The 25,085-nt window shown below is 45.3% G+C and overlaps 1 protein-coding gene across 2 annotated transcripts in view; it reads right to left on the bottom strand.

The window, feature by feature from the left end:
* LOC119162997 (luciferin 4-monooxygenase) overlaps nt 1–25,085 on the bottom strand; it is a 562,016-nt gene that overhangs the window by 427,846 nt on the left and 109,085 nt on the right. For both annotated transcript variants that reach the window (XM_075882642.1, XM_037414886.2), the window contains exon 3: nt 15,626–15,833. In XM_075882642.1, coding sequence (XP_075738757.1) covers nt 15,626–15,833 — 208 coding nt within the window. The remainder of the gene's footprint in view (nt 1–15,625; nt 15,834–25,085) is intronic.

Here is a 25,085-nt window from a genome sequence, read left to right as displayed (position 1 = left end):
TGTGCGTGTTTTCATCGACGGCATCCGTTATCATGTCCAGTTTGCTGTCCTGTCCCACTGCTCTCACCAACTAATTTTAGGGTGGGATTTTCTATCATCTGTTTCCGCGGCGATTTGTTGTGGACAACGCGTCGTTCACCTCGCTGACACGGACTACATGCTTGACGACGACAATCAGAAGCCACTTCGTCTGGTCGCTGCGAAAGACATCGAACTGCCGCCACTACAAGAGCAAATTGTCAGCATTACGTCCAACGACATCTATCACGGGGATGTATTGGGTCTTACCGTCACCACTTTGCGTTCGCAAAGGTATAGTTCTTCCGTCCGGTGTCGTTCGTTTTTGCAATGGCTCGGCACTTGTCACCGCTGTCAACTCTACACCGGAGAAGATCTTACTGCCACAGGGCACTACTGTGGCCCATGTTGCTGACTTCGAGCCTGTATTTGTCACGCCACTTCAGGCCATCGCATCCAAAGAGCCTTGCCTCGGTGAGCATGTTTCTTCATCCGCCTTTACCACCGCTATCAGCAGCGAATTGACATATTCACAGAGGCAGCAGCTGCTCGCATTGTTACAGAAACATGCAAATTCTTTCGACATTTGCTCATCTAAGCTGGGCCGCACATATACTACAGCACATCGAATTCAAACTGTTGGGACATCTATCGTACACCGCCGACCCTACCGCGTGTCTCTAACCGAAAGAAAAATTATAGAAGAAAACTTTGCGGACATGCTTAAACGGGAAGTCATCCGTCCTTCATCTAGCCCTTGGTCGTCTCCCATTGTTTTGGTCCGCAAAAAGGATGGCTCTGTGCGTTTTTGCGTGGACTGCCGGGCGCTCAATAATATCACACGCAAGGACGTGTACCCTATGCCACGCATTGACGACGCCCTTGATTCCCTACAAGGCGCAGAATTCTTTTCAAGCATCGACTTGCGTTCTGGGTACTGGCAGATTCCCATGCATGAAGACGATAAGCATAAAACGGCGTTTGCGACCCCCGACGGGCTATACGAATTCAACGTGATGCCTTTCGGGCTCTGCAACGCACCCGCGACTTTTGAGCGCATGATAGATACCGTGCTGCGCGGTCTGAAATGGAAAAGTTGCCTGTGCTACCTGGACGACATTATTATCTTTTCGTCAACGTTTCCTGAGCACCTAGAACGACTGGATCAAGTTCTGACGTGCCTTGCCGGCACCGGGCTTCAAATAAACACTAAGAAATGCTCTTTCGCTAGCAAATCTATCAAGGTCTTAGGACATGTCGTTAGCAAAGATGGCATCCGGCGCGACCCTGACAAGATTTCTGCAGTCCTTCACTTTCCGCGTCCCGAAAAACCAAAGGAGCTTCGCAGTTTCCTTGGCCTCGCCTCCTATTTTCGCCGGTTTATCCCGAACTTCGCTTCTATTGCTGCTCCATTACACCAACTACTCGTTTCGAACGTCCCCTTTCTGTGGTCTCAAGAATGTGAAACGGCATTCGAGCTGTTGAAGCGGTCACTCACGTCTGAACCTCTGCTCTGCCACTTTGACGAAGCCGCACTGACTATCCTTCATACCGACGCTAGCGGCCTTGGTATAGGAGCCGTTCTTCTACAACGCGACAAGTCTTCCCTAGAGAAGGTTGTTGCATATGCCAGTCGCGTACTCACCCCTGCTGAAAAGAACTACACTATAACTGAGCAAGAGTGTCTGGTTGTGGTTTGGTCGGTCCAGAAGTTCCGTCCCTATCTCCACGGCCGTCATTTCACAATCGTTACGGACCACCATGCCTTATGCTGGCTTTCTACACTGAAAAACTTGTCCGGACGCTTGGGTCGATGGATACTACGCTTGCAGGAGTACGACTTTGACATAACTTACAAGTCCGGCAGAAAACATCGAGACGCCGATGCTTTATCTCGTTGCCCGCTTCCAACTACCCATATCAGCGTTGGTGAGAACTCAAACGCCACATCTACCAAAGTTCATACGCTCGCATCAATAACGCAACCCTTTTTGGACGACCAGGCAACATTTATCTCCCACCAGCGGTCCGATTCATACTGCAGACGCATGATGGACCACCTTTCGGGAGTTTCTCATCCACCAAACGCGCGACTCCGTCGTCAACTCCTGCACTTTAAGCTGGACAATGGGGTTCTCTACCGCCACGTCTACCACCCTGACGGTCAGCGCTGGGTTCCTGTACTGCCACGCTCTCTTCGACTTCAGGTGCTCGAAGCCTTCCACGACGACTTGACTGCTGGTCATCTTGGTTTTAAAAAAACTCTTGACCGCATTCGATGTCGTTATTACTGGCCTGGCCTTTCTTCTAGTGTAGCGCGGTACGTCGGTTCCTGCTACCCATGCCAGCGTCGTAAACTCCCCACGTCTGCACCTGCTGGACCTCTACAGCCACTTCCGTGCCCGTCAACGCCTTTCGAGGTTGTAGGTGTTGACCTTTACGGGCCTCTCCCCGTCACATCTACTGGCAAACGATGGATAGTGACCGCCGTGGACCACCTGACACGATACGCTGAGACTTCCTCTGTTATTACAGGCTCAGCTGTAGAAGTTGCAGACTTTATTCTTCGCGCAATAATACTGCGTCATGGGGCTCCTCGTGTACTGCTTAGTGATCGCGGCAAAGTGTTCCTGTCACAAATGGTAAATGAAGTACTCCGCGCTTCTGGAACTACTCACAAGACAGCTTCAAGCTAGCACCCTCAGACATATGGTCTCACAGAAAGATTTCACCGAACCCTTGCAGACATGATAGCCGTTTACGTCCAACCCGTCCACAAAAACTGGGATACTCTTTTATCATTCCTGACATTCGCTTACAACACCGCCGTTCAGCGAACAACTTGCTACTCACCGTTTTACCTCGTGTACGGACGCACCCCGACTACCTTTCTCGACGTCTCCTTCTTTAGCAGCCATGGGAATTCGTGTCAATCTTCTAGCGAAGAATACATTTCCCGCCTGGCTCAGTCTCGCCATCAGGCTCGCATCAATACTGAAGCGAGACAGCACGAGCGAAACATCACCTATGACGAATCCCACCGCGTTGTGTCTTTCCAACCTGGTGACGAAGTGCTGCTTTTGACACCTATTCGCACTCCTGGTCTCTGTGACAAATTCCAACCACGCTTCATCGGGCCATACGTTGTTTTAGAACAGACTTCGCCGGTTAATTATCGTGTGACACCACTCGTCGCCCCAAAAGACCGCCGCTACCGCAGCACAAAGATTGTCCACGTTTGTCGCATGAAACCTTTCACGTGACGTTCCCCGTCACTTTGACTTACGGCGGCCAGGGTGTCCGCTTCCAAGTGGGGGGAATTAGTGTGGGCATTTGTTACTTGCATCGTCCTCATCCCTGCATGATCACAATCACCATCATCCGCTTGTCTCTTTGTCCTCATTGCCACTCTGGTTCATCATCATCGTCATCGTCTGTGTACTGGCTCTGCCCGTTCGTTTTGCGAGGTCTTTCCTCAATTAAACGCTCTCGCAACCCAGACTACCAAGACTTCATAATACTTATATCGCTGATTTAGAATAACAACAACAGCAGGGCAAGAACGGACCCTTGAGGCACACCTGAAAACACATCTAGCGTAGTTTAAAAACAACCATCAATCCTCGCCGCTTGGTTGCGGTTACTCAAGTATGCCCCAATCCAATTTATAAATTCATCACTGAATACCATTTTTTCTGAGTTTAAAAAAGCACTTTAGTGTGGTTGACAACATCAAAAGCTTTAGCCAAATCAATGCAAATTACATCAACTTGTTTGCGTTCGTCTATAGCCAAACTTAAACAATGAATCATTCTAATCAACTGTGTCACTGTGGACTTGCCGCTTCTAAATCCATGCTGACAGTCATTAAGTAATTCATTGACCTCCAAGTGAACCATGATATGCTTTGCTATAATATTGCCGCATTCGACCTGCACAGGAGAGCTCGCGCACCCACAAAAGAAGACGAAGCTCTTGCCCGGTCTTCTTTACGAGCGCCTTTCGTTTTAATTAAAATGAGCTCTTCTATATCAGGCTCCTGCTGTGTCTGTGTCGTGACACTAGTGAAGGTGCTGGGTACATGTCCAGGACACCTTCCAACAGCCCAGGATCTAGACCACAAAGACTTCCGCTCGTCGAAACACCCATTCACCGCGCCAGCCGCGGCCTTTTAGGCCTGAGCCCAAAGTTCGGTACTTTGACGGAAAACATGACCGCGCCCGAAAGCAGTTGCCCCACTATGACGAGCCCAAACACGACACAGGTGACTGTTTTCACCCCTAAAATTCCTGTGGACTTCAATGACAACACATATGAGGACGCCGATGACTGGCTTGAAGAGTTCAAGCGCACAGTCAACGTTAACGGGCGGAACACCGCACAGAAGTTGGGGTACGTGTATTTTCCTCTTCAAGACGGGGCTCGCACATTGTTGACAAATCGCGTGTGGTCAACGTGGGACGAGTTCCGGCGGAAGTTCCTGGACACCTTCGCAAACACCGAAAGGCGGGAGCATGCACAACGACTCCTCGAATCACGGATTCAAAAGCCCAACGAGTCTAATGCTATGTTTGTTGAGGACATGGCTCGTCTCTTTCATCGAGCCGATCCCGATACGTCCGAGAACAGAAAGATCAGCCACTTCATGCGCGGTGTTAAAGAACAGCTGTTCGCTGGTCTCGTGCGGAACCCACCTTCAAGCGTTCGAAGGAGGCGACCGCCATCGAACGCGCACTACAGCTACGCTACCGCCAGCACGACCGCCCAAACAACAGCGGACAAATCAGCGCAACCTCCGTGACCACTGTGACACCAGACGAGCGTTCTTTGCGTGACTTGATACGCAAAATTGTGCAAGAAGAGGTGAAGAAGCTCGCCGCCACACCAAACGACTGCGCGATTGCGTCGGTCACAGAAGTTTTTCGCCAAGAAATAAGGCAAGCGCTTTCACTTCCCGAGCCGAACACTGAAATAGTTAGGCCAACATATGCAGATATTCTCCGTCGACAGCCTAGATACAACGTGCCGCCACCTCAGCAGTACCACCAGCAACAGCCGCCGACAGTGCCTTGGTACAACAGGGAAATGTCGACGCCGATGCGAGCCCCACTCCGGAAAACCAACATATGGCGTACCCCTGACTACAGGCCCATGTGCTTCCATTGTGGGGAAGCAGGCCACATCGTGCGGTATTGTCCTCATCGCGTTGCCGGGTACCAAGGATTTCCGTCCAAAACCACTCGGCGCTATTTCGATGGAAGACGCAACGTTGATACGAGCACGACGATTCCGCGGGACGTTTCTCCTGGGTTCCGGTCACGCTCGCCCTCCCCTGGTCATTTTCCTTAATCTAAGAAAAGTAGCACCATGGACATGGTGAGAGGAAGATCTCCCAGTCCACGCCGGGGAAACTAAAAGCAGCGAACTTAGGGGGGAAGGTTGCGAATTGCCGAAGAGTTGAAAATCCACCATTACCACCGCACGAAGCGCCGCACATTTCGAATGAGCCGACGAAAGACGAGATTGTCACCGCCGACATTACAATTTATATTTACGGTCACAACGTGACCGCACAGGTCGAGACTGGTGCGGACTTTTCGTTAATGAGTGCGAATCTGGCCGACAAACTCAAGAAGGTAAAAATAGAATGAACGGGGCCGCAAATTAGAGGAGCCGGAGGCCAGCTGCTGACGCCTACCGGAAAGTGGACCGCACGAATCAAGATCGGGGATTCATCATTCGTCGCAACCTTCGTTATTCTTTCTGAGTGTTGTAAACAGGCCATCTTGGGTATGGATTTCTTGCGGGAATACGGTGCCATCATAAGTACACCGGACGGTGTACTGACCTTCTCAGCGGACCATAGCGCAGCGCTGCAGCGCAAGCCCATGCGCGTGATTGACAACGTGACCATGCCACTTTCTTCGTGCCGCCTCGTCTCTTTCACGTGTAACACGCAGAATACTAAAGAAGATGTCGCGGAACAAATATCGACGCTTTTACTCTCTCGAGGAATCGCTATTGCCAGAAGTCTCGTCAATTTAGTGTCTGGGCAAGCAGAGGTCCTGTTGACAAACATCAGCGACGAGCATCGACACATTACAGAGGGTACCACATTTGCATACTTCGAGGAAATTGTACCATTCCGCGAGTGTTTCGCAGTACAACAGGCTGAGACACCGGCCGCTTCAACATCACTGCCTGTCAACGTGAGCACAGATTTATCGCCAGCGCAAAGGCAGAGCATTCTAGATATACTCGGCGAGTTTGAAGATTTTCATCGACCTCGAGGGTAAATCAAACGCCACTGAAAAAGCACCGAATTATTACGGAAGAGACGGCAAGACTAACTCGACAAAACCCATACCAGGTGGCACCGAAAGAACGCGAAGCAATACAAGAACAAGTCCATAAAATGCTCAATGATGATATCATTCAGCCATCAAAAAGCCTTTGGGCATCACCGGTAGTGCTAGTTAAGAAGAAAGACGGCAGCTTACGCTTCTGTGTGGACTACCACAAGCTGCACCCCGTGACAAAGAAAGACGTATACCCACTACCGCGTATTGACGATTCACTTGACAGTCTGAGGCATGCACGCTTCTTGTCGATAGACCTGAAAAGCGGTTACTGGCAAATCGAGGTCGATGAGCGGGACAGAGAATATACTGCTTTTGTTACGCCTGATGGGCTTTATGAGTTTAAAGTCTTGCCCTCAGGATTGTGCTGAGCTCCAGAAACATTTAAGAGACTGATGGACACGTCCTATCAGGCCTTAAGTGGCAGACGTGTCTAGTATACCTCGACAACGTCATTCTTTTCTCAACTACATTCGAGGAACATCTAAGACGGCTGCTATTAGTATTTCGAGCAATACGGTCCGCTGGCTTAACGCTGAAACCTGAGAAATGTCATTTCGGTTTCAAGAAACTTCGATTCTTAGGACATGTGGTGAGCCAAGAAGGTGTTCGTCCGGGCCCCGACAAGAATAACGCCGTTCGGAAATTTCCGGTGCCAACAGAAAAGAAGGTCATAAGACGTTTTCTTGGCCTTTGCGCCTACTACCACCGGTTTATCGCCAATTTCTCGCACATAGCGTCGCCCTCAACACGCATAACGAGAGACGATGTTCCATTTTTATGGGGCGAAGAGGAACAAGCAGCATTTGACGATCAACGACAGCGCCTGCAGACACCACCTGTGCTTGCTCACTTTGACGAGTACACTCCAACCATGATTAACATCGATGCCAGCAACGTAGGTATAGGCGCTGTACTCGTCCAGTGGCAAGATTCAGCCGAGAAAGTGATTGCATATGCAAGTAGGACGCTTTCCCGTGCCGAGTCCCATTATTCCACAACGGAAAAGGAATGTCTTGCTGTAGTACGGGCAGTTCTGAAGTTTCGCCCGTACCTCTACGGCCGTCCGAAGCCACCTAGTCAGCGACCAACACTCCCTTTGCTGGCTGACCGACTTGAAGGACCCATCCGGTCGGCTAGCGCGCAGGAGCTTACGCCTACAAAAATTCGATATGACGGTCGTCTATAAGTCGGGACGACAGCACTCTGACGCTGATTGCTTATCCAGGTCGCCTCTAAAGCAAGACGATGTCTCAGAAGATGACGACATGGCATTTTTTTGGGTGGTTGACACAGTCACTATTGCGTCTGAGCAGAAAGAAGACAGTAAGTTGCTTCCTCTTATTAATTTTCTTAACAGACAGTCTACAAGCGTTCCCAAGATATTTGCAAGGAGCCTGCTGTCATTCTCCTTGCGCAGTGGTGTCCTTTACAAGAAGAATTTTGCCCCCAGCGGGAATGACCACTTACTTGTCGTCCCGACATTCATTCGCGATGAGATCCTGAGCGCTTGCCACGATGAGCCAAACTCCGGCCACCCTGGGTACACGCGCACATTGGCCAGAATCCAACAGAAGTACTACTGGCCGAAGCTTCCAGGCACTGTAAAGCATTACGTCCGCACGTGCCTCGATTGTAAACGACGAAAATCGCCACCTTTAAAACCAGCCGGATTGTTGCAACCAGTTCAAGTGCCCATCATGCCTTTTGCACAAATTGGAATGGATCCCCTTGGACCATTTTCGACTTCGCATACTGGAAACAAGTGGGTAATTGTCGCTACGGACTATCTTACTCGCTACGCAGAAACAAAGGCTTTATCAAGTGGAACCGCAGTAGAAGCGGCACAATTTTTCATTGAAAGTATCGTTCTGAGGCATGGTGCTCCTAGAATTATAATTACGGACAGAGGTACCGCTTTCACGGCCATGCTCTTCAAGTCAGTGCTCTATTTGAGTGGAACAGCGCATCGAAAAACTACCTCCTACTACCCACAAATCAACGGCTAAACAGAACGCCTCAACAAGACAATTGCTGATATGCTCAGTATGTACATCAACGTGGATCATAAAAATTGGGACAACGTTCTACCATACGTGACGTTTGCCTAGAATACGGCGCAGCAGGAAACTACACGGAGCACGCCATTTAGTCTTCTTTATGGCCATGACGTAATGACAATGCTTGATGCCATGTTGCTGCACGACTGCGACGATACAGACATGGATGTTCAAGCCTTTACCCAACGATCTAAAGAGGCGCGGCAGCTAGCACGCGTGCGAATCACCCGGCAGCAGAGTTACGACGCACAACGTTATAACCTGCGACACCGATACGTCAATTAGCAACCAGGCGAGAAAGTGTGGGTCTGGAGCCTGATTCGCCGACGCGGTTTTTCTGAAAAGTTACTGAAGAAGTACTTTGGTCCCTACAATGTTGTACGGCGCCTAAGTGGCGTGAATTATGAGGTCATCTCTGACAGGTTCTCGCGAGCTCAAAAATCTGAAATCATACACGTTGTGCGGATGAAGCCATATTGCAGTGATCCAGTTGCGTAATACGTCAACTACATACATCACGTATTCTGTAGCCGAGCATCGGGTCGTTGCTCTTCCTGGAGAAACGCAATTGCCGCATTCAAGCAGCAGAGAAGAGCTCGCGCAGCCACAAAGGAAGACGTAGCTCTTGCCCGGTCCTCTTTACGGCTGCCTTTCATTTTAACTAAAGTGAGCTCTTTTATATCAAACTCCTGCTGTGTCTGCGTCGTGACAATATGCTCTATAACCTTGCAGCAAACCGACGTAAGTGACACTGAATGATAATTGCTAATAACCATTCGGCTGCCGGCTTTGAACAAAGGTATGATAATTGCACAGACCCAATTTTGTGGAAGAGAGCGAGCTTCTAAAGATTTTTCGAAGATAATAACAAGAAAGAATAATACCTATTCTGCGTATCTTTTCAGAAATGCAGTTAATACTTTGTCCGGGCCGCTAGTCTTTTTCGCATCTAGATTTAGTAACCGAGAAAGTACACGTTTTTGATCAAATAACGAGGGTTCCATAGGGCATGCGCATGAAGAATGCACGTTGCTATCACCACGCACATCTGACAGCATCGTGAACACCGACTGGAAAAACCTGTTGAACTCGTCTGCTATCTCAATCTTTTGCGTCACTGTTCTCGATCCGGCAGTGATCTGTTCATTTTTTCTGTTCTGCCGTTTATATAAAGCCAGAACTTTTGAGGCGCACTCTTAATGAATTCAGCGAGGGTATGTTGGAAAAACTTACTCTTTGATTCGGACAAGACTTCTTTTACAAATTTACAAGCTTGAGATAGTTCGGTAGTGTTCCTGCCTTTCTTCGTAACCTTTTAATTTTTCTTTTCGTGTGAATTCTATTCCTCGTTATCCATGGGCTGTGTTGTTTTATCTTTTTAGGACCAGACGGGATGAATCTATGTACACAGGTATCTACGATTGTCTTAAATGAATTCCATATAGTCTCAATGAATTCATATTTTGAGGCGGACTGAAATTCGTCGAAGGACTCTTCTAAAAAATCCAAAATAGAAGTGTCATCTGCTTCCGCAAATTTTTTAGTTTTTACACGGGATACAGGCTTTGAGCGAGCAGTTTTATTTGTGGTAATATTGGTAACAACTAGCCGGTGGTCAGATATGCCCTCTTCTACTGACACCACGTAGTCTTCCAACTGAGTTGACAAGAACACAAGGTCGGGCATTGACTTGGTTTCTCTAGTTATCCTAGTGGCTTCCTTCACGATTTGCGTAAGGTTGTGTGAAAACAATATATTTAATAACTTATCTCCACTTGCAGTTTCGATATCTGATTTCCCAGTTAATAAGACGAATGTTAAAATCACCAGCCATTATCAACCGTGTGCTATCGTTTATATTTTTACCGCGAAAAGTATTTATGTCATCTAAAAATTCCGGCAATGTAGCGGGAGTCTATAAGTGGCTCCAATTAGGTATACCAGGTTTTCGTAAGTTAATTTACATTTACACCATAAGGACTCCCGTGAGGTGTAATCAATTAGTGCTGCATGAATTGAAGATTTCACGACAATCGCAACGCCGCCCCCTCGGGATTCTCGATCCCATCTGAACATAGTGTATCCCACCGGGACAATGCAGTCGTTTGATATGGGCCTGCTAAGCCACGTTTCTGTTATGATTACCACGTGAGCTGAGCGTGATAATATGAGATACAATAGATCAGTCACTTTGCGACACTACGAGCGTTTAACAGTATGACCGTTAGCTATAATAATGACGAGGTTACACCTGGAGGACTGGGGGGGGGGGGGGGGTGAGATTCATTTGATGCCTCTAATGGGGTATCTCGATCCCCCTTGCCCCGTTTGTTCTGTAAAGTGAAACGTTTTTGCATTTTATGGTCCCTGCCATAAACGATAGTTATAGCGCGAGAACAAAACGACGACACAGAGACAAGAAGGACACGAAAGACGCGAGCGCTAACTTCCAACTTAGTTTATTGCACATAGCGCGAAAACATGTGGCACAAAGGGCAATGCATGAGTAACGGAAAAAATAAAAGCACAAAAAGGCAAAGAAAAGTCTATAAGAAAACGAAACAGAAAAGTAAAGGTAATATAACTACTTGCGCGCACCGAAACCTTCGAGGAATGGCGATAGTTATAGCGCGACAACAAAACGACGACACGAAGACAAGAAGGACACGAAAGACACGAGCGCAAACTTCCAACTGAATTTATTGTGCAGAGCAGGAAAATGTATAGAGGAAACATTAACCATGTGATAAAAACCATATAGCACAAAGAGCAGAACATGAGTAAGAGAAAAACAAAAACAAAAGCACATAAAAACGGCAAAGAAAAATCTACAAGAAAACGAAACAGAAAAGTACAGATAATATACCCACTTGCGCGCACCGAAATCTTCGAGGAACCTTAGCTCCTTCTCGGACAGAGCCATGGAGGGCTTGGTAATATAAGGCACTTGTTCGCGTGCCATCTGCGTGGCCTCGACAATGACTCGGATGCGCTCATCTTTGTGCTTGTACACCGTCGCTGTGTCCTTGAAAAGGGGCACACAATTGCACTCAGTGCAGTGCTGGGCAAGAGAACCACGTTTCTAACATTGATAGCGTGTTCTTTCAGCCGATCGTTCAGACACCTTCCGGTCGTTCCGACATAACAAGCACCGCATGAAAGGGAAGTCCAATAGACAACTTCCCGGGAGCATGCCGCATACCTGTTTCTATGTTAACTCTGCATTCCGCTGGTGACTGCGTTTTCAGGGGGTTTGTAGATGTGGTGAGGCTGATTAATTTGAACGATGCCGAGAACAGGACACGAACTCTAACACGTTTCCCGATTAACTTGAGCCTGTGTGATATCTGTTGTATAATATCACGGCTATCCTTTCACGTTCTGTATCCGTGTTGCTCAGATTCTGTCGCTGCCTCTGCTCTGCCTTATTAGTCCGCAGTATAGTCTCAGCAACGGAAGCGATAAATGCGTCGCGGAAACCCGAAGCCTTAAGCCGGGAAACTTGAGCTTTGAAGCTCGCAGAGATATTGTGGGCACACGACCTATTTAAGGCCATTTCAAGACAGGTTCGTGCTATGTCTTGCTTACCTAACTTGCTGTGAGCGTAAGAAAAAGAAAGTAGAGGTTTCTGCGCACGTGGTTCATAAAACCAACAGATGTGCTGTGAGCTAAAACCCGTCTTAATTACAAAGAGCGTAACTTGTCATTCTTGGGCATTACATGTGTCAACACAAGAGGCTTTAAACAATCTTCGCACACACATATCGTTTGAGTCACAAACGAGTGGAACATAGAAGAATTACAATTTAGAAGAACCAAGAAATCATCCACGTATCTGAATACTTTGACGACATGCGAGCCTTCTAACTTTTCCTGAAGTTTTTTGCTCATTTTTGCCAATAGAAGATCACTGAGTATAGGTGCTATGCATGAGCCGTTTGAAACACCCTTTTTCTGCAGATAAATGCAATCGTTCCATTAAACAAAAGTTGAGGTAAGGTACAGCAAAACCAGGTCAAAAAAATCTCGCGCACTGGTGCCAGTTTTTGATTGGAAGTTCGATTCCCCGAAACTTTCCTTGTTATTCCTTATTCATTCAATACCTCATCGTGAGGCAGAGAGTAGTATAGGTCCTTTATGTCAATTGAAAAACCAAATATATTAAATTGATTTGACTGTTTGAAAAATTCTATCAGAGCCTGCGAGTTTTTAATAAAAAATGGGTCATCAATCTTTAGACACTTTATATAGATCTGAATAAACAAGCCGTGCTGCTTTTGCCACGTACAACTTTCTGTCACAGTGACACAGAAGGGCAAGTCAGCCTTATGTGTTTTGGCAGAAAAAAACATGCTGAGCTTATTTTCGTCACTTTTGCTAATATGCTGTGCTAACTGTTTTAACTCTAGTTTACGACACATTTCCTGGTCTGCGTTTTTACTCTATCTAGACGAATGTCTGTACAACATTTTAAAACAGAGTCGATAGCTGTAACCGCCTTTTCCAGGTACAAGCAATTAGGAAACACGGCGAAACCACCCTCTATTTCTGACGGCACGACAAAAAGTTCATTGTCTCTAAGAAACTTGGTTGTCTTCCGCAACGGAAGGCTTTTGCTGGTAGGCTTACTTGTAGGAGTACGTCGACGCCTTCTGAGATGCACCTGTCCGAATCCTCTGGTGAAGCGCTGCCAGCAACAGAGCGCACCATTGAAAGAAGCTCGGGTGTGGACCTCTCTCGGTCGACGGTGAACTTCGGACCTAGGGCGAGGGTGCTGTGGACGTAGTCTGGGAGGACGACGTCACTGCATGAGTGGACCACATCTGATTGCCGGGGCTTCACTGGGTGCTGCGTACGAAGGCTAGTGAGCTCACGTGACCACAGGCAGTTTGCAGTGTAGTTGATTCGGTCGCAGTACTCTCGCCATCTTCTTTTTTTCACTCCCGGTGTTAGATCTTTCGTGTCCTTCTTGAATATGTGTCGTCGTTTTGTTCTCGCGCTACAACTATCGTCATGCCATACCAACTAGCCCAAGCTGCCACACTTCCAGCCATACAGCCTGCCATCTACTTTGAGTTTATCGTGAACCAGCGTTGTTTTTCCCCCAAGCCCTATCTGCTGCCGCAATATTCCATAGTTTCTTCCATACATGTACAGTTTCTTGGGCATAATCGTTACTCACACTAATCGAACTGCCTCTCAGTTTGCCACAGTTCATCAATACGCGTTCCATCTCTTTGAAAACATAAAGTTTCATCATGACCAGCCTAATTTTTCCCGATTGTTTTCTGCCAATTCGATGAATTCTTTGTATTGTTGTGGCCTGGAGTTCGAGTATTTTGTGAAACACGTTTTCCACAAGAGACGCCATTAAGTCCGTCTCAGTTTCAGAGTTTTGCTCAGGAATGCTGAAAACAATAAGGTTATTTATTCGACTTCGGTTTTCGTATGCAATAGGTTTTTCTGCCTGCCGCTGCATGACAGACTCTGAGTATTCAATTCGTACAATCATTTCTTAAATTATTGCAAAAGATTGTGCAAGTTTGTCGGTTTAACATTTAGAGCTGCTATATCTGCCTTAAATGTTTTAGTCGCGTCGCTGGTTTCCTTTTGATTTCTTCAGAGTATTTCACTTCGCAATCCATTGCGCTTTCGTGTACTGTTTTCGAAACCTAATGAGCATGACCGGGGTTCTGTCTGACCTTGAGGAATGCAGTGCAGCCTATCAACATCATTCTTTGTAAGCACTGACAACTCAAGATTCTTCGCCAGTTCATTCACTTTGTTCACAATATCCGCGCGTTCGTTGTCAGGCAAACCAAGAATTTACATGTTTTGTTTGCTGCTGTATTGATTTAGGGCATTCACCTCCATGCGCAGCTCTGCAATTGTCAGTTTGTGATTAACTGCTTCGAGTGCATCAATGGTCTTTTCTAGGGCTTCGATTTGCTTGTCATGTTTATTTGAAGCTTCTACAAGCTTATCATAAGTGTCGGACATGTGTTGCATAGATGTCTAAATGCTGCTCACTGCATCTTTAAGACTTGTTATCTGATAGACCTTTACTCTAAGCGCATCAAGTGTTCTGTTCTTGTCTGCCAGCTGCCTGCTCAAAGCAACAGCCACAGAGCAATACTGCTGTCGCACAGTGGCAGCGCTTCGAGACACTGTCAAGCGTCATGTCTGACACTTCATATTCGCCCTCACTTCAACGCCTTTAGATCTGTATGTGCGCTCGCTAACACCGGAGCACTTTCCAATATGAAAACGCAAACCACATTCCGTTCAATTCATGCATTCGTCATCTATCAGTAATTCCTCAGAACATGCTAGACACGTTTGGCCAGGGTCTTTGCTCATGGCCCAAGCACTGGCTGCAGATCTACAACAGTTACAAAGCGATAATGCACAGAAGCTTTTCTAGAAGGCTAAAAAACGCGTTACAGAAAAAACACTCTCTCGGGCAGCAGAGCAGAAGCAAAATATAGAGCTGGATACAAGTGAGGGAACATCTGCGGAATAGCGAACCAACCTGCAAAAGTCAGCAAAGTTTTCAGATGCCGCTCCAGTGTCTTCACTGCCGCAACCACTGCCCGAGTGTGAACACCGATGTGCAGTAAGCGTTTACAGCTGATTTCATTAGATGACTATTGCGAGGAATTTTGTGCTAATTGTTCATGCAGTGGATGACGACAATGAGGAATTATGTCTGAAGTGGGTATGCGTCACAGTTAATAGCTGAACAAAAAGCTTTTGTAATGGGTTGGGGCATTGAATGACCCACTCGTTACGCTGTTCGCATTGTGCGACGACTGCTTCTTCTTTCGCTGTTTTGAAACCCTTTAAAGTCGTATTAACGCGATTGCTTTCTCGACTTCAAGCCTGCCTAAGGCAAGTTTGCCAACAAGACCCAAGCACCAGCGTAGCTCAGTGGTAGAATACTGGGCTGGCAACCAGCCACCTGCGCTCGAGCCCACTGTGTCATCGGTACAAGATTTTTTTTTCAATTCGTGCGCTGTGGTTATGGACACCGTCGGCGGCTGCGGCGGACAACTACGGTAATGCACGAGACCCGAGTTGTGATCTCATAAGAGCTTTCGCTTTAAGATACGATAAAACTACGTGAAACCATCTAATGCAAATGCCAACATCCTTATGAATAAATATAACGCTGACGCAAATACTCACTCGCATTGAACACAGTCTTGACGCAAGTAATCTTCGCTCCAGCGAAGATCACTGCGATGAACGCCATTACCAAGTCGACGCTGTTGCCAGATGCAAATGCTACCATGTCTCCACGTGCCAAGCCAAGAGCTTGAAATCCAGCCGCGATGCGTTCGCAATTTTCCATGAGCTGTCTGTTGGTGTGAGGTACGCCAGTTTCTGCATCCACCTGCACTACCAGGGTTGCTAGAATATTAGTTCACCCCTTAGATAAACGCAATTCTTATTGAAATTTTTTTGTAAGGCGTGAGCACATCAGGAATCTGGTGAAAATCAACTGAACAACAAGCAATGACTGGCGGAAGCAAAACGCAAAGTGCTGACTTTCAAGAATGATTTATTAGCGAAGAATTGTACATATACATGAGAGAAAGGTGGCCATGCGCAAAAAACTTCAATAGGTATGCCAGCGCCAATTCTTGTCACTGGCTGATTTAACACGAAGCTAGTAACATCGCGCTCTTACCAAAAGAGCTAGCGTATCTCGACCAATGTTAAGTTTTTTACTAGCTCAATCAACGGCTGACACAAGTTTATGCCGGTCTTATCACCGTCATGGTACATGCAACCTTCTAGAATGCCCACATTTCTTGTATTGCGCAAGGATGAGCAAATGTGTGCAGACCACGGGATCACGCGGCGGAATGCATCGACGTGCCATTTGCCTAGGTCGCGCCTCCTGTGGTGCGCATGCTCATTCCGTTGGTAAGTTGGCTTCTCATATGATTGATTTGTGGGGTTTAACGTCCCAAAACCAACATTTGATTATGAGAGACGCCGTAGTGGAGGGCTCCGGAAATTTTGACCACCTGGGGTTCTTTAACGTGCACGCAAATCTGAGTACACGGGCCTACAACATTTCCGCCTCCATCGGAAGTGCAGCCGCCGCAGCCGGGAATCGAACCCGCGACCTGCGGGTCAGCAGCTGAGTACCTTAGCCACTAGACCACCGCGGAGGGGCGAATTCTCCTATAAAACAAATATTATGTGGGGTCTATAATACATATAATTGTATCTGATGGTGTATACATATGGGTCTATAATACATATATCATATCATCATTTATTTAACCCTTAAAGGCTCCTTGCGGGGTATTACATAAGGGCGAGGCAAAAACACAATTCAACAGATGCATGATTGTCAATGGCACAAAGCATAATCGAAAGTGAACTACATGATAAAAAACAATGTCAGCAGAAGGAAAAATATATATATACGTGGAAGAAAACGGCAACAATTGTAAATTAACAAACATATCAAGTGATTTGTGATAAGCTGTTTAAATTTTAAGGGGCGTTCTTCGTGCACTATGGATTCAGGCAGGTTATTCCACTCTTCAATGGCAGTAGGTAAAAATGATTGATTGAAAGCGTTAGTTGAACCATGTAAGCGCTGTAAACATAGGGAGTTGAAGAGGCGACGCGATAAACGGGCGGGAAGTAGAAGAACGGTATTGCGTTGCGACTGGAAATTATGGTATAGTTTGTGCAGAAGGCAGAGCCCAGTGACCTTGCGGCAAATTTCTAGAGGAGGGAGGTTGAGGAATAGTTTGATACTGGTAATACTTAAGCGAGAACTGTATTGTGAGGTGATGAATCTGGCAGCGCGATTTTGAATTGCTTCTAATGCGTCGATTAGGTAATTTTGGTGAGGGTTCCAAATAGCAGAAGCATATTCAAGTTTAGTACACCTGAGGGTTTCGTAAGCTAATTTTCGGATTTGCGATGGGCAGGACGTAAGCGATCTTTTAATGTAGCCAAGTGATTTTGCTGAAGCGGAGACTAGTTGTTCTATGTGCTCGGACCATGTTAGTTTACTTGTTATTATGAGGCCGAGATAACGATAGGAGTCGACCTGGGTTAAGGGTTGGAACTTCACAGAATACTGGAAGGAAAAGTTGGTGCGCTTGCGCGAAACTTGCATGAATTCACATTTTTGTGTATTAAGCTGCAGCAGCCGACGCGAACACCAATTATGTATGTCACACAAGTCATTCTGGAGTGTAATTTGGTCAGTGCAACATGAGATGCGACGGTAAAGCACACAATCGTCTGCAAAAAGGCGGATGGTGGATGAAGTTTTGTCTGGAATATCATTAATAAAGATTATAAACAAAAAATACCCAAGAACGGAACCTTGCGGTACACCGGAAACCACATCAACACGGGTTGATTCACTATTTGCGACAACAGTATACAAAACACGACCGGTTAAAAATTTTTAATCCAAGATAGGGTTAAGGGGTCTATACTATGTACATTAATTACAAAAATTATGTGGGTAATACAAATGTTATGTCTCGAAACCTCTACTTGATTGTGAGAGAAGCCGTAGTGAAAGGCTCCGGGAATCCAGACTAACTGGAATTCTTTAACGTGCACCGAAATTTTAGCACACGGGCCCACACCATTTTCGCCTCAATCGAAAATGCAGTCACCGCAGCCGGGATTCCATACCGCAACCTTTAGGTTATCAGCCTAGTGCCTTAGTCACTAGACCGATGCGGTGGGGTTGGCCTCTCCTATCGTTCATTCGGAAAGATTAGAGCACTCACAGGTAAAACGAAACTTGGTGTCCTTTTTTTTTTTGCTAGGTCGATCTTTGTCGAAGGGGCTCCAGCGAATCCGGTTCAAGCACCTGGTTGTCATTTTGCACCTACCAATTAGAACAACTGAGCATGTCTAGCATCGAAAACCTAATGAAATCAAGTATGCAAAATTATCTTTTCTCGCCTCGCTTGACTTTGTTGCGTTAAGGAAGTTAAGCCTAATCAGCCTATATAAACGAGTAAGAACAGTTGAAACTTGTTGTCTTCATGATAAGCCAAGTTAGGCTTTGATGATACCAGATGAGTCAAGATACGTATAGCCAAACATCATTAGGTTGATTAAGGTATATCTTCATTAACCAAACTGCAATTATTCCATATAAGGCCAATTTAATTGGGCTCAATTATTCCAAATTTAATTTTGAATGAGCTAGGAAAAACAGAGCCCAGAACGGGACTAGTTATTCCCCACTGAATGTATAATAAATAGGGTCATTTCAGTATATTATTTTTTGATTGAGACACAGATGTCTCATTAGGCAAAAGATATGATTTTGATATGTGGGGTTGAACGTCCCAAAACCACCATATGATTTTTAGAGACGCCGTAGGGGAGGGCTCCGGAAATTCCGACCACCTGGGGTTCTTTAACGTATACCGAAATCTGAGCACACGGGCCTACAACATTTCCGCCTCCATCAGAAATGCGGCCGCCGCAGCCGGGATTCGAACCCGCGGCCTGCGGGTCAGCAGCCGTGTATCTTAGCCGCTACACCACCGCTTAGGGGTGAGTGAAAGATACTTCAATTAGGCTTAACTAGGTACTGTTTGCCTGATTTTTGACATGAACTATTTTAAGTGAACTTAGTTTCATGTCGCAAACATAAAAAATGTTATAAATATATTTACTCTTAACACTAACGAGATATGATTTAGCTCAACGACGCTTGACTCGGCCAAGAAAAATTATTGCCTAATTGAGCTTCCACTCTCAGACTTTATGCGTAATTCGATCTCACTTAGTTTAATCGTTTATTCGGGTTTAGTTAGGTATGATGTAAGTAGACGTAATATTGCTCCAATTAGGCGATTCTATGATCAACCACGTTAAACTACATTCATTTATACCCACCTTAAAGCGGGCTACGTAACTAAGTTAACCACTTATTTAATGCTGCTCTTACCTTTCATGTGCCCTAATAAATATAGAAGTGCCTTCTGGCAGTCTGATACTTTGGGACCTCCTTATTCTGTATCTAATATGTAACCCATTTTCTGTACATGTAGTAATAATGAATAAACTTGAGCACATTTATTTATGCGACATAAAATGCCAGTATTCAAGACGTGTTGGGTTAAAACTCAGGTTAAATAGTGAGCCTGAGTATTGGTCTCAGCTAACATTATAATATTCCAAAGAGCCTAAATATAATCATTTCGGTTAAATGTATTTACTTTTATCCTTTACTTGGTATCTCTGGACGCGAAAAATATTGACTGAGTTTAACTAGCCCCAATTAGGCTCGCTATATTAAAGATAATTATGTTCGTCAAAATAGGAGGCGCCTTCATCACATATGTCAAACTAGCTTTAGTTTTATTCACTGCCACTTATCTTAACCCCGTCTAGAATGATAACAGCTAACATGTCTAGCCTAATCAGTATAAGCTTATCTTAGGCAAAGTGTTACTTGCTTGATTTTAGTAAAAGTGTACAAACAACTTTTCGTTTATCAGTTGTCGAGGTATGACATTCTGTCATGCACTAAATAAAAGAGTACTGTTGCATGTACGATAGCTTACTGAAACACTGGTCTATATGTTGATGCTCATGTTCTACAAAAAACTTGAACATATGATTTTAGGAAATTTAAGCAAAAAAAAATGGAACACTGTGAAACAAAGAAAGATCAAAATTGCAAATGAACTGGTTGATGTTTGATTAGTTGTTGCGTCATTTGATGATGAACTTAACATGAAGTTCAGAAGTCACAAGTCAGGTGCAGAAGTTATGAAAAAAGCGTATGCCACCGACATTTGCTCACTCTTTTGAATTTTAAGTACAGTTATCATATTCCAGCATAGGTTTGTAACAGTAAACCACGACCAAAACAACGAGTGTACTGTTGTAGAGGTAATTTACCAGCTATAAAAATCCCCATTTTCTACAAAGCAACTGCATTCAGAAAGAATAACCATTTAGGGGTTCATTCTGCACCATATCTTGACCCCAACTGCCCGTGGACGTTTGCGAACTAGATGTTCAAAAGCATTATTTACTTGGAGGGACACCTACCTGTCCACCACTAATTTTCGTACGTCATACTTGACCTTCGTGCGCGTTCCGGCGTGCACTTGAACAGCAGTGTCATGCTGAATAAATGTAAGAGTAGCCACTCCCAATCAATAAGATCAGTCAGAGACTGAAGATGAGTAAAAACCGCTCTATATTTCGAAAGACTGCACATAAATCCTAATTGCGAAAATAAGTAATCGATGAAATCCTGAAAAGGGGCTGCTGGCCCAGCGTGCAGCTCGCGACAGTTGGCGCATACGAAATGCAGATGTTAGAGTAGGCACACTAAAATATCATCCAACGTTTACGTGCGAAAACTCATTGTCTTGACAGCTCAGATTAGGCTGCTGTCACTGACACACGTGTACCTCGCGACACAAATGAGCAAAATTGCTCACAGCATACGTACGAGCGAGAAACATACGTATAGGTTAGATTGATATGTGGGGTTCAACATAAAAAAACCACCATAAGATTATGAGAGACGCCGTAGTGGAGAGCTCTGGAAATTTCGACCACCTGGGGTTCTTTAACGTGTACCCATACTTAGGTTTCTACTGCCGAACACAGCCTAGTCGTGCCGCTATCCGCGAATTTCGGTGAGCGAAACGCCTGCGGTTCATAGGGAAGCACTGAAAGTGACGCACAAACGCACTAAGTTATTTGGCCTTGCGGAACGGCGCACCACGAACCAAAGTCGGAGTCGAAAGCACTCACCATGGTTATCTCAAGTTCATGAAGCCCTGCAGATTATTTGCTGATCAAATGCATGGGCAAACAAACGCCCACGGCACGAAAAAAATTCAAGGTTCCGCCAACGGTTTGTAAAATAAACTTGGTAGATATATACCTCGCAAAAAAAAAAACGCACACACTCCTCCATGCAGTGGTGTTCTGGTGCAATGGGTAAGACGTCTGCTTCATGCGCATGTGGTCGCGAGGTCGATTCCAGTGCTCAGTGCACATTGCGATCTTAATCGCGCACATGTAGATAATTGTAATACGAACAATTTTTTTATTACCTGTGGTCATAATATCTACCGCATTGTCCACAAGAAACCTCTCTCAAATGCGTAAATGGCTTTTTCTTCGCCACCTTGCCAGGGCCAGGCATTCTACGCAAATGTCACGCCTAATCGCAGGCGTGACAGGAACAATTGCCAGGAACAAATACACTTAAAATTGCGGCTTATATTTGCCCGACTATTCCCAAGGCCACTTCATATCGGGCTGGTTTCTATGAAACACGGCTGTGGCGCTGCGTAAAAGCGGCCATACTTGACTTTATTTCCTGCCTGCAGGCGTGTATTCTAGCCAGAATTCGACTAAGAGTGATACTTAGGCTTGGCTTAATTTGGTGCTACCATGGTCAACTGGGTTTGTTCGATTTCGACTGCACATCGATTTATCTAGGGTTATCTATGCCTCACTTGGCTAAAGCGACAAAAGCAAGCTGGCTTGAGTTAATTTAATTTTGTATAATTGCCTTCATTAGGTTATACGATGCTAACCAGTCGAAAAATCCACCAGGCCGTGTCTGGTGTGTTTTTGCCGTTCACACCAGAGCGGGAATTCAGGCACGGTTTCTGGTGTATACGGCCGGTCTGGTGTATACATACGGCAGTTTTCTGGTGTGACACGCTTTGGTGTGTTTTGGCCAAACCCGGGCTGCTGTGTTTTCGGAAATTCCGGACTGGTGTGGTTCGGTAAGAACCAGGCTGGTGTGTTTTTGCATGACGGGTTCTCGTGTATTCCTTCTCTTTACGTAACTAAATGCGCTGTGGATGAAAACATGCACTTTTACGTGTCCATTGCAAAAACAGCAGACTTTCACAGCAGTGTAGGACTGAAATTGACTTCTCTGTTTATTTTTTTTTCTTTTCCCGTCTCAGCTTAATTTTTGAGTTGGCCTTCGTTGTTTCCTTTTCCACGAGGCTATAGGCAGCACTGCACGGCATGGAAAAGACAAACAATTTATTGCAACATTGCCCAATTTGAATAATGAAGTTAAATATGTTTGTTGCAGATTTCTGCGCTTACTTTTAGAAAAAAATTAACAGTGAGCAAATATTCTAACTTTCAAACGTTTTTCGAGTAGCACTTGCTAGTCGGTCATTTTCCACTGAAAGTTTTACTATTAAAACTTCTCAAAGTTAACAGTCAATGCCCAATTGACCGTGGCCCCTTCAGAACTTTTTTTTGCTTTAATTCTCCACATCCCCACTTCACGGCAAAGCTGCCTTTCAGGCAATTGTAGCAAATGCATTGATTCGAGAAAATGCTGGTTCCGAAATGGAGATGCACTGTGCCGTTACAGTCACCCGTTTAATTTTGTTAATATGCTTCACTCTTTCGTGGGCTACGCTACGGGCATAATCAGATTGACTCAAGAAAGCGCTGGTTCACACCTGCTTGGCATGGGTGGAAGCTTTATTTAGTGTTTCAGAGAAAAGGTCGAAGAGAATTGTACGATCCTTCTCAGTATTTGAACTTTCAGGTGTTTTTATACACAAGGCATCTGCAGGGTAGATAAGCAACTCGAAATACGAAAGGACCACGCCCTTGTCCACCAATTCAGAAGCGCTTCTACAGAAGTTAGTGATGATGGAGGGGGGAGGAACCTGCCACGTTCAAACTGTTGTCGACACCACATTTGTTGCACCAAATATGATAAATAACTGCGATCCAGCCCGCAATGCCTCATCTTCGATAAAACAAGAGAGCACCTTCCCTCCAGATCTTCACCAACCTAGCCGAAAAATATGCCATATTCTATCCCATATTACTGTGTTTAAAATATTTTGTAACTTTTCTTCTGTAGCTTCACTTCGAACTATTAAAAAATATTCAACAAACTTTCAAGTTTATTTGATTCTCAATCACACTTCAGTATTGGAATTTGTGTCGCACACAGCATTTTGCTATTCGCACAGATCTAAAAAATAAATTACACAAATTCATTTCTGTTCATTAACAAATGACTACCGCTGAATTACAGCATTTAATTATAGGCTCACTAACGAAGCACTAGCAGTAAAAATATACATTTGCAAAGAATTTCATGTGCTTCTCATAGAGCCTAATCAACTGAGAAACTCATTTTTAAAAGTAGGACTAACGTTCAAATACCGTGACTAAGGGAAGGATTACACATCATGAAACCGCAACGGCTAGAATGTCAGTACTATCATAGATCACAGTTGAGCTTTTCCTTCCGCAGACCATTACAGACAATAGAGAACATGCAACAAGTAGATCCCACCTAAGTTTTACCAATACCAAATTATTTCTGTATGCAATTATTGACAAAAGCAAAGTAGCAACGTCTTTCAGCATTTCCCCCATCAGGCATGTACAGCCGTTGGGAACTTGAGCGCTCCGACGCTTGGCCTCGGCTCGCTTGCACTTAGGCCACAGCCACCAAACGTTGAAAATTATATGCTTGCTGCAGTTAGAGATAGATGCTGTGCATGGCGGTTTCAATAGTGAAATTTTGCCTCCAGTCTGCCCGACCGGCGAGTCTAATGCATTCACTTCGCACCCCGTTTTAGCCACGTTTCTCTCGTGGCTACGTTATCGTGCGCGCCCATGGCGTTCCTTGTTCTATGCTTATCTTGAATAAGAACCATTCCATGGTGCAGCTTACCGACCTTATGAGTTTGAATTCGCAGAAAAGAATCACATGTATAATTAGCAGAGCAAACGCATGTTCATGGTGTTTGTAAAAGTCGCACAATAAATAAATCTCAAATGTGGTGGCGTTATTCATGTTCTGATTCAATAACTTCCAGACAGCGTCAATTGAACTGTTCTCGCTGTTTAGAGTGTGCCTTTCTGTTCGGTTCACGCTGAAAAGAAAATGTCGTATGGAGCGCAATGTGCGCGTGTTTTCAGGCAGAAAAGCGCATGATACAACGCAAACGAAGCAATTTTTGTGTGTAGTTATCGCATAAAAGCTTTAACTGCCACCTTAACTTCAAATCCTAGAAGGCATGCTAAAGCCCAGGTATTTTTACCCAATCAAAAGTTGTGCCCTAAGGCCACGTCTTCGTTGTAGCGCACACCGAGCACGAAGGCACGCTCTAAATTGCGAGATAAGTTCCATTCACGCTGTCTGAAAATTATTGAATCAGAACATTAACAACGCAACTGCTCTTCAGTTTTATTGTGCAGCTTTTACAAGCGCCTTAAGCGTGCGTTTGTCTGCTTTTATACGTGTGATTCCTTTTGACGAGCAGCTGCCGAATAAAACACGAATTGTGCGTAAGCTATCGCACGCAATGATTCTTTGTCGAGAAAAGAATAAGAAAACGAATGCCATGGGTGCACACGATAACGTTGCCACTAAAGCTACGTGGTGAAAACGGTATGCGGAGTGATGCGGAGAGAATGCATTTGGCGCGCCGTTCAGGCAGTCTGGACACAGAAATTTACTAGTAAAATCGACGCGCGCTACATCTATTCTTAACTTGATCAAACATATTTTTAACGCTTGATGGCATTTACCTGAGTCCAAATGAGCTGAGGCCACGCGTCGGAGCGTTCAAGCTAAAGGTGCTGATGGCTCTACAGCATG

This window comes from Rhipicephalus microplus, unplaced genomic scaffold (genome assembly GCF_043290135.1).
Source record: "Rhipicephalus microplus isolate Deutch F79 unplaced genomic scaffold, USDA_Rmic scaffold_13, whole genome shotgun sequence".
Lineage (NCBI taxonomy): Eukaryota > Metazoa > Arthropoda > Arachnida > Ixodida > Ixodidae > Rhipicephalus > Rhipicephalus microplus.
Note: the sequence above shows the minus strand (reverse complement) of the source record. Positions and strands in the feature narration are given on the sequence as shown.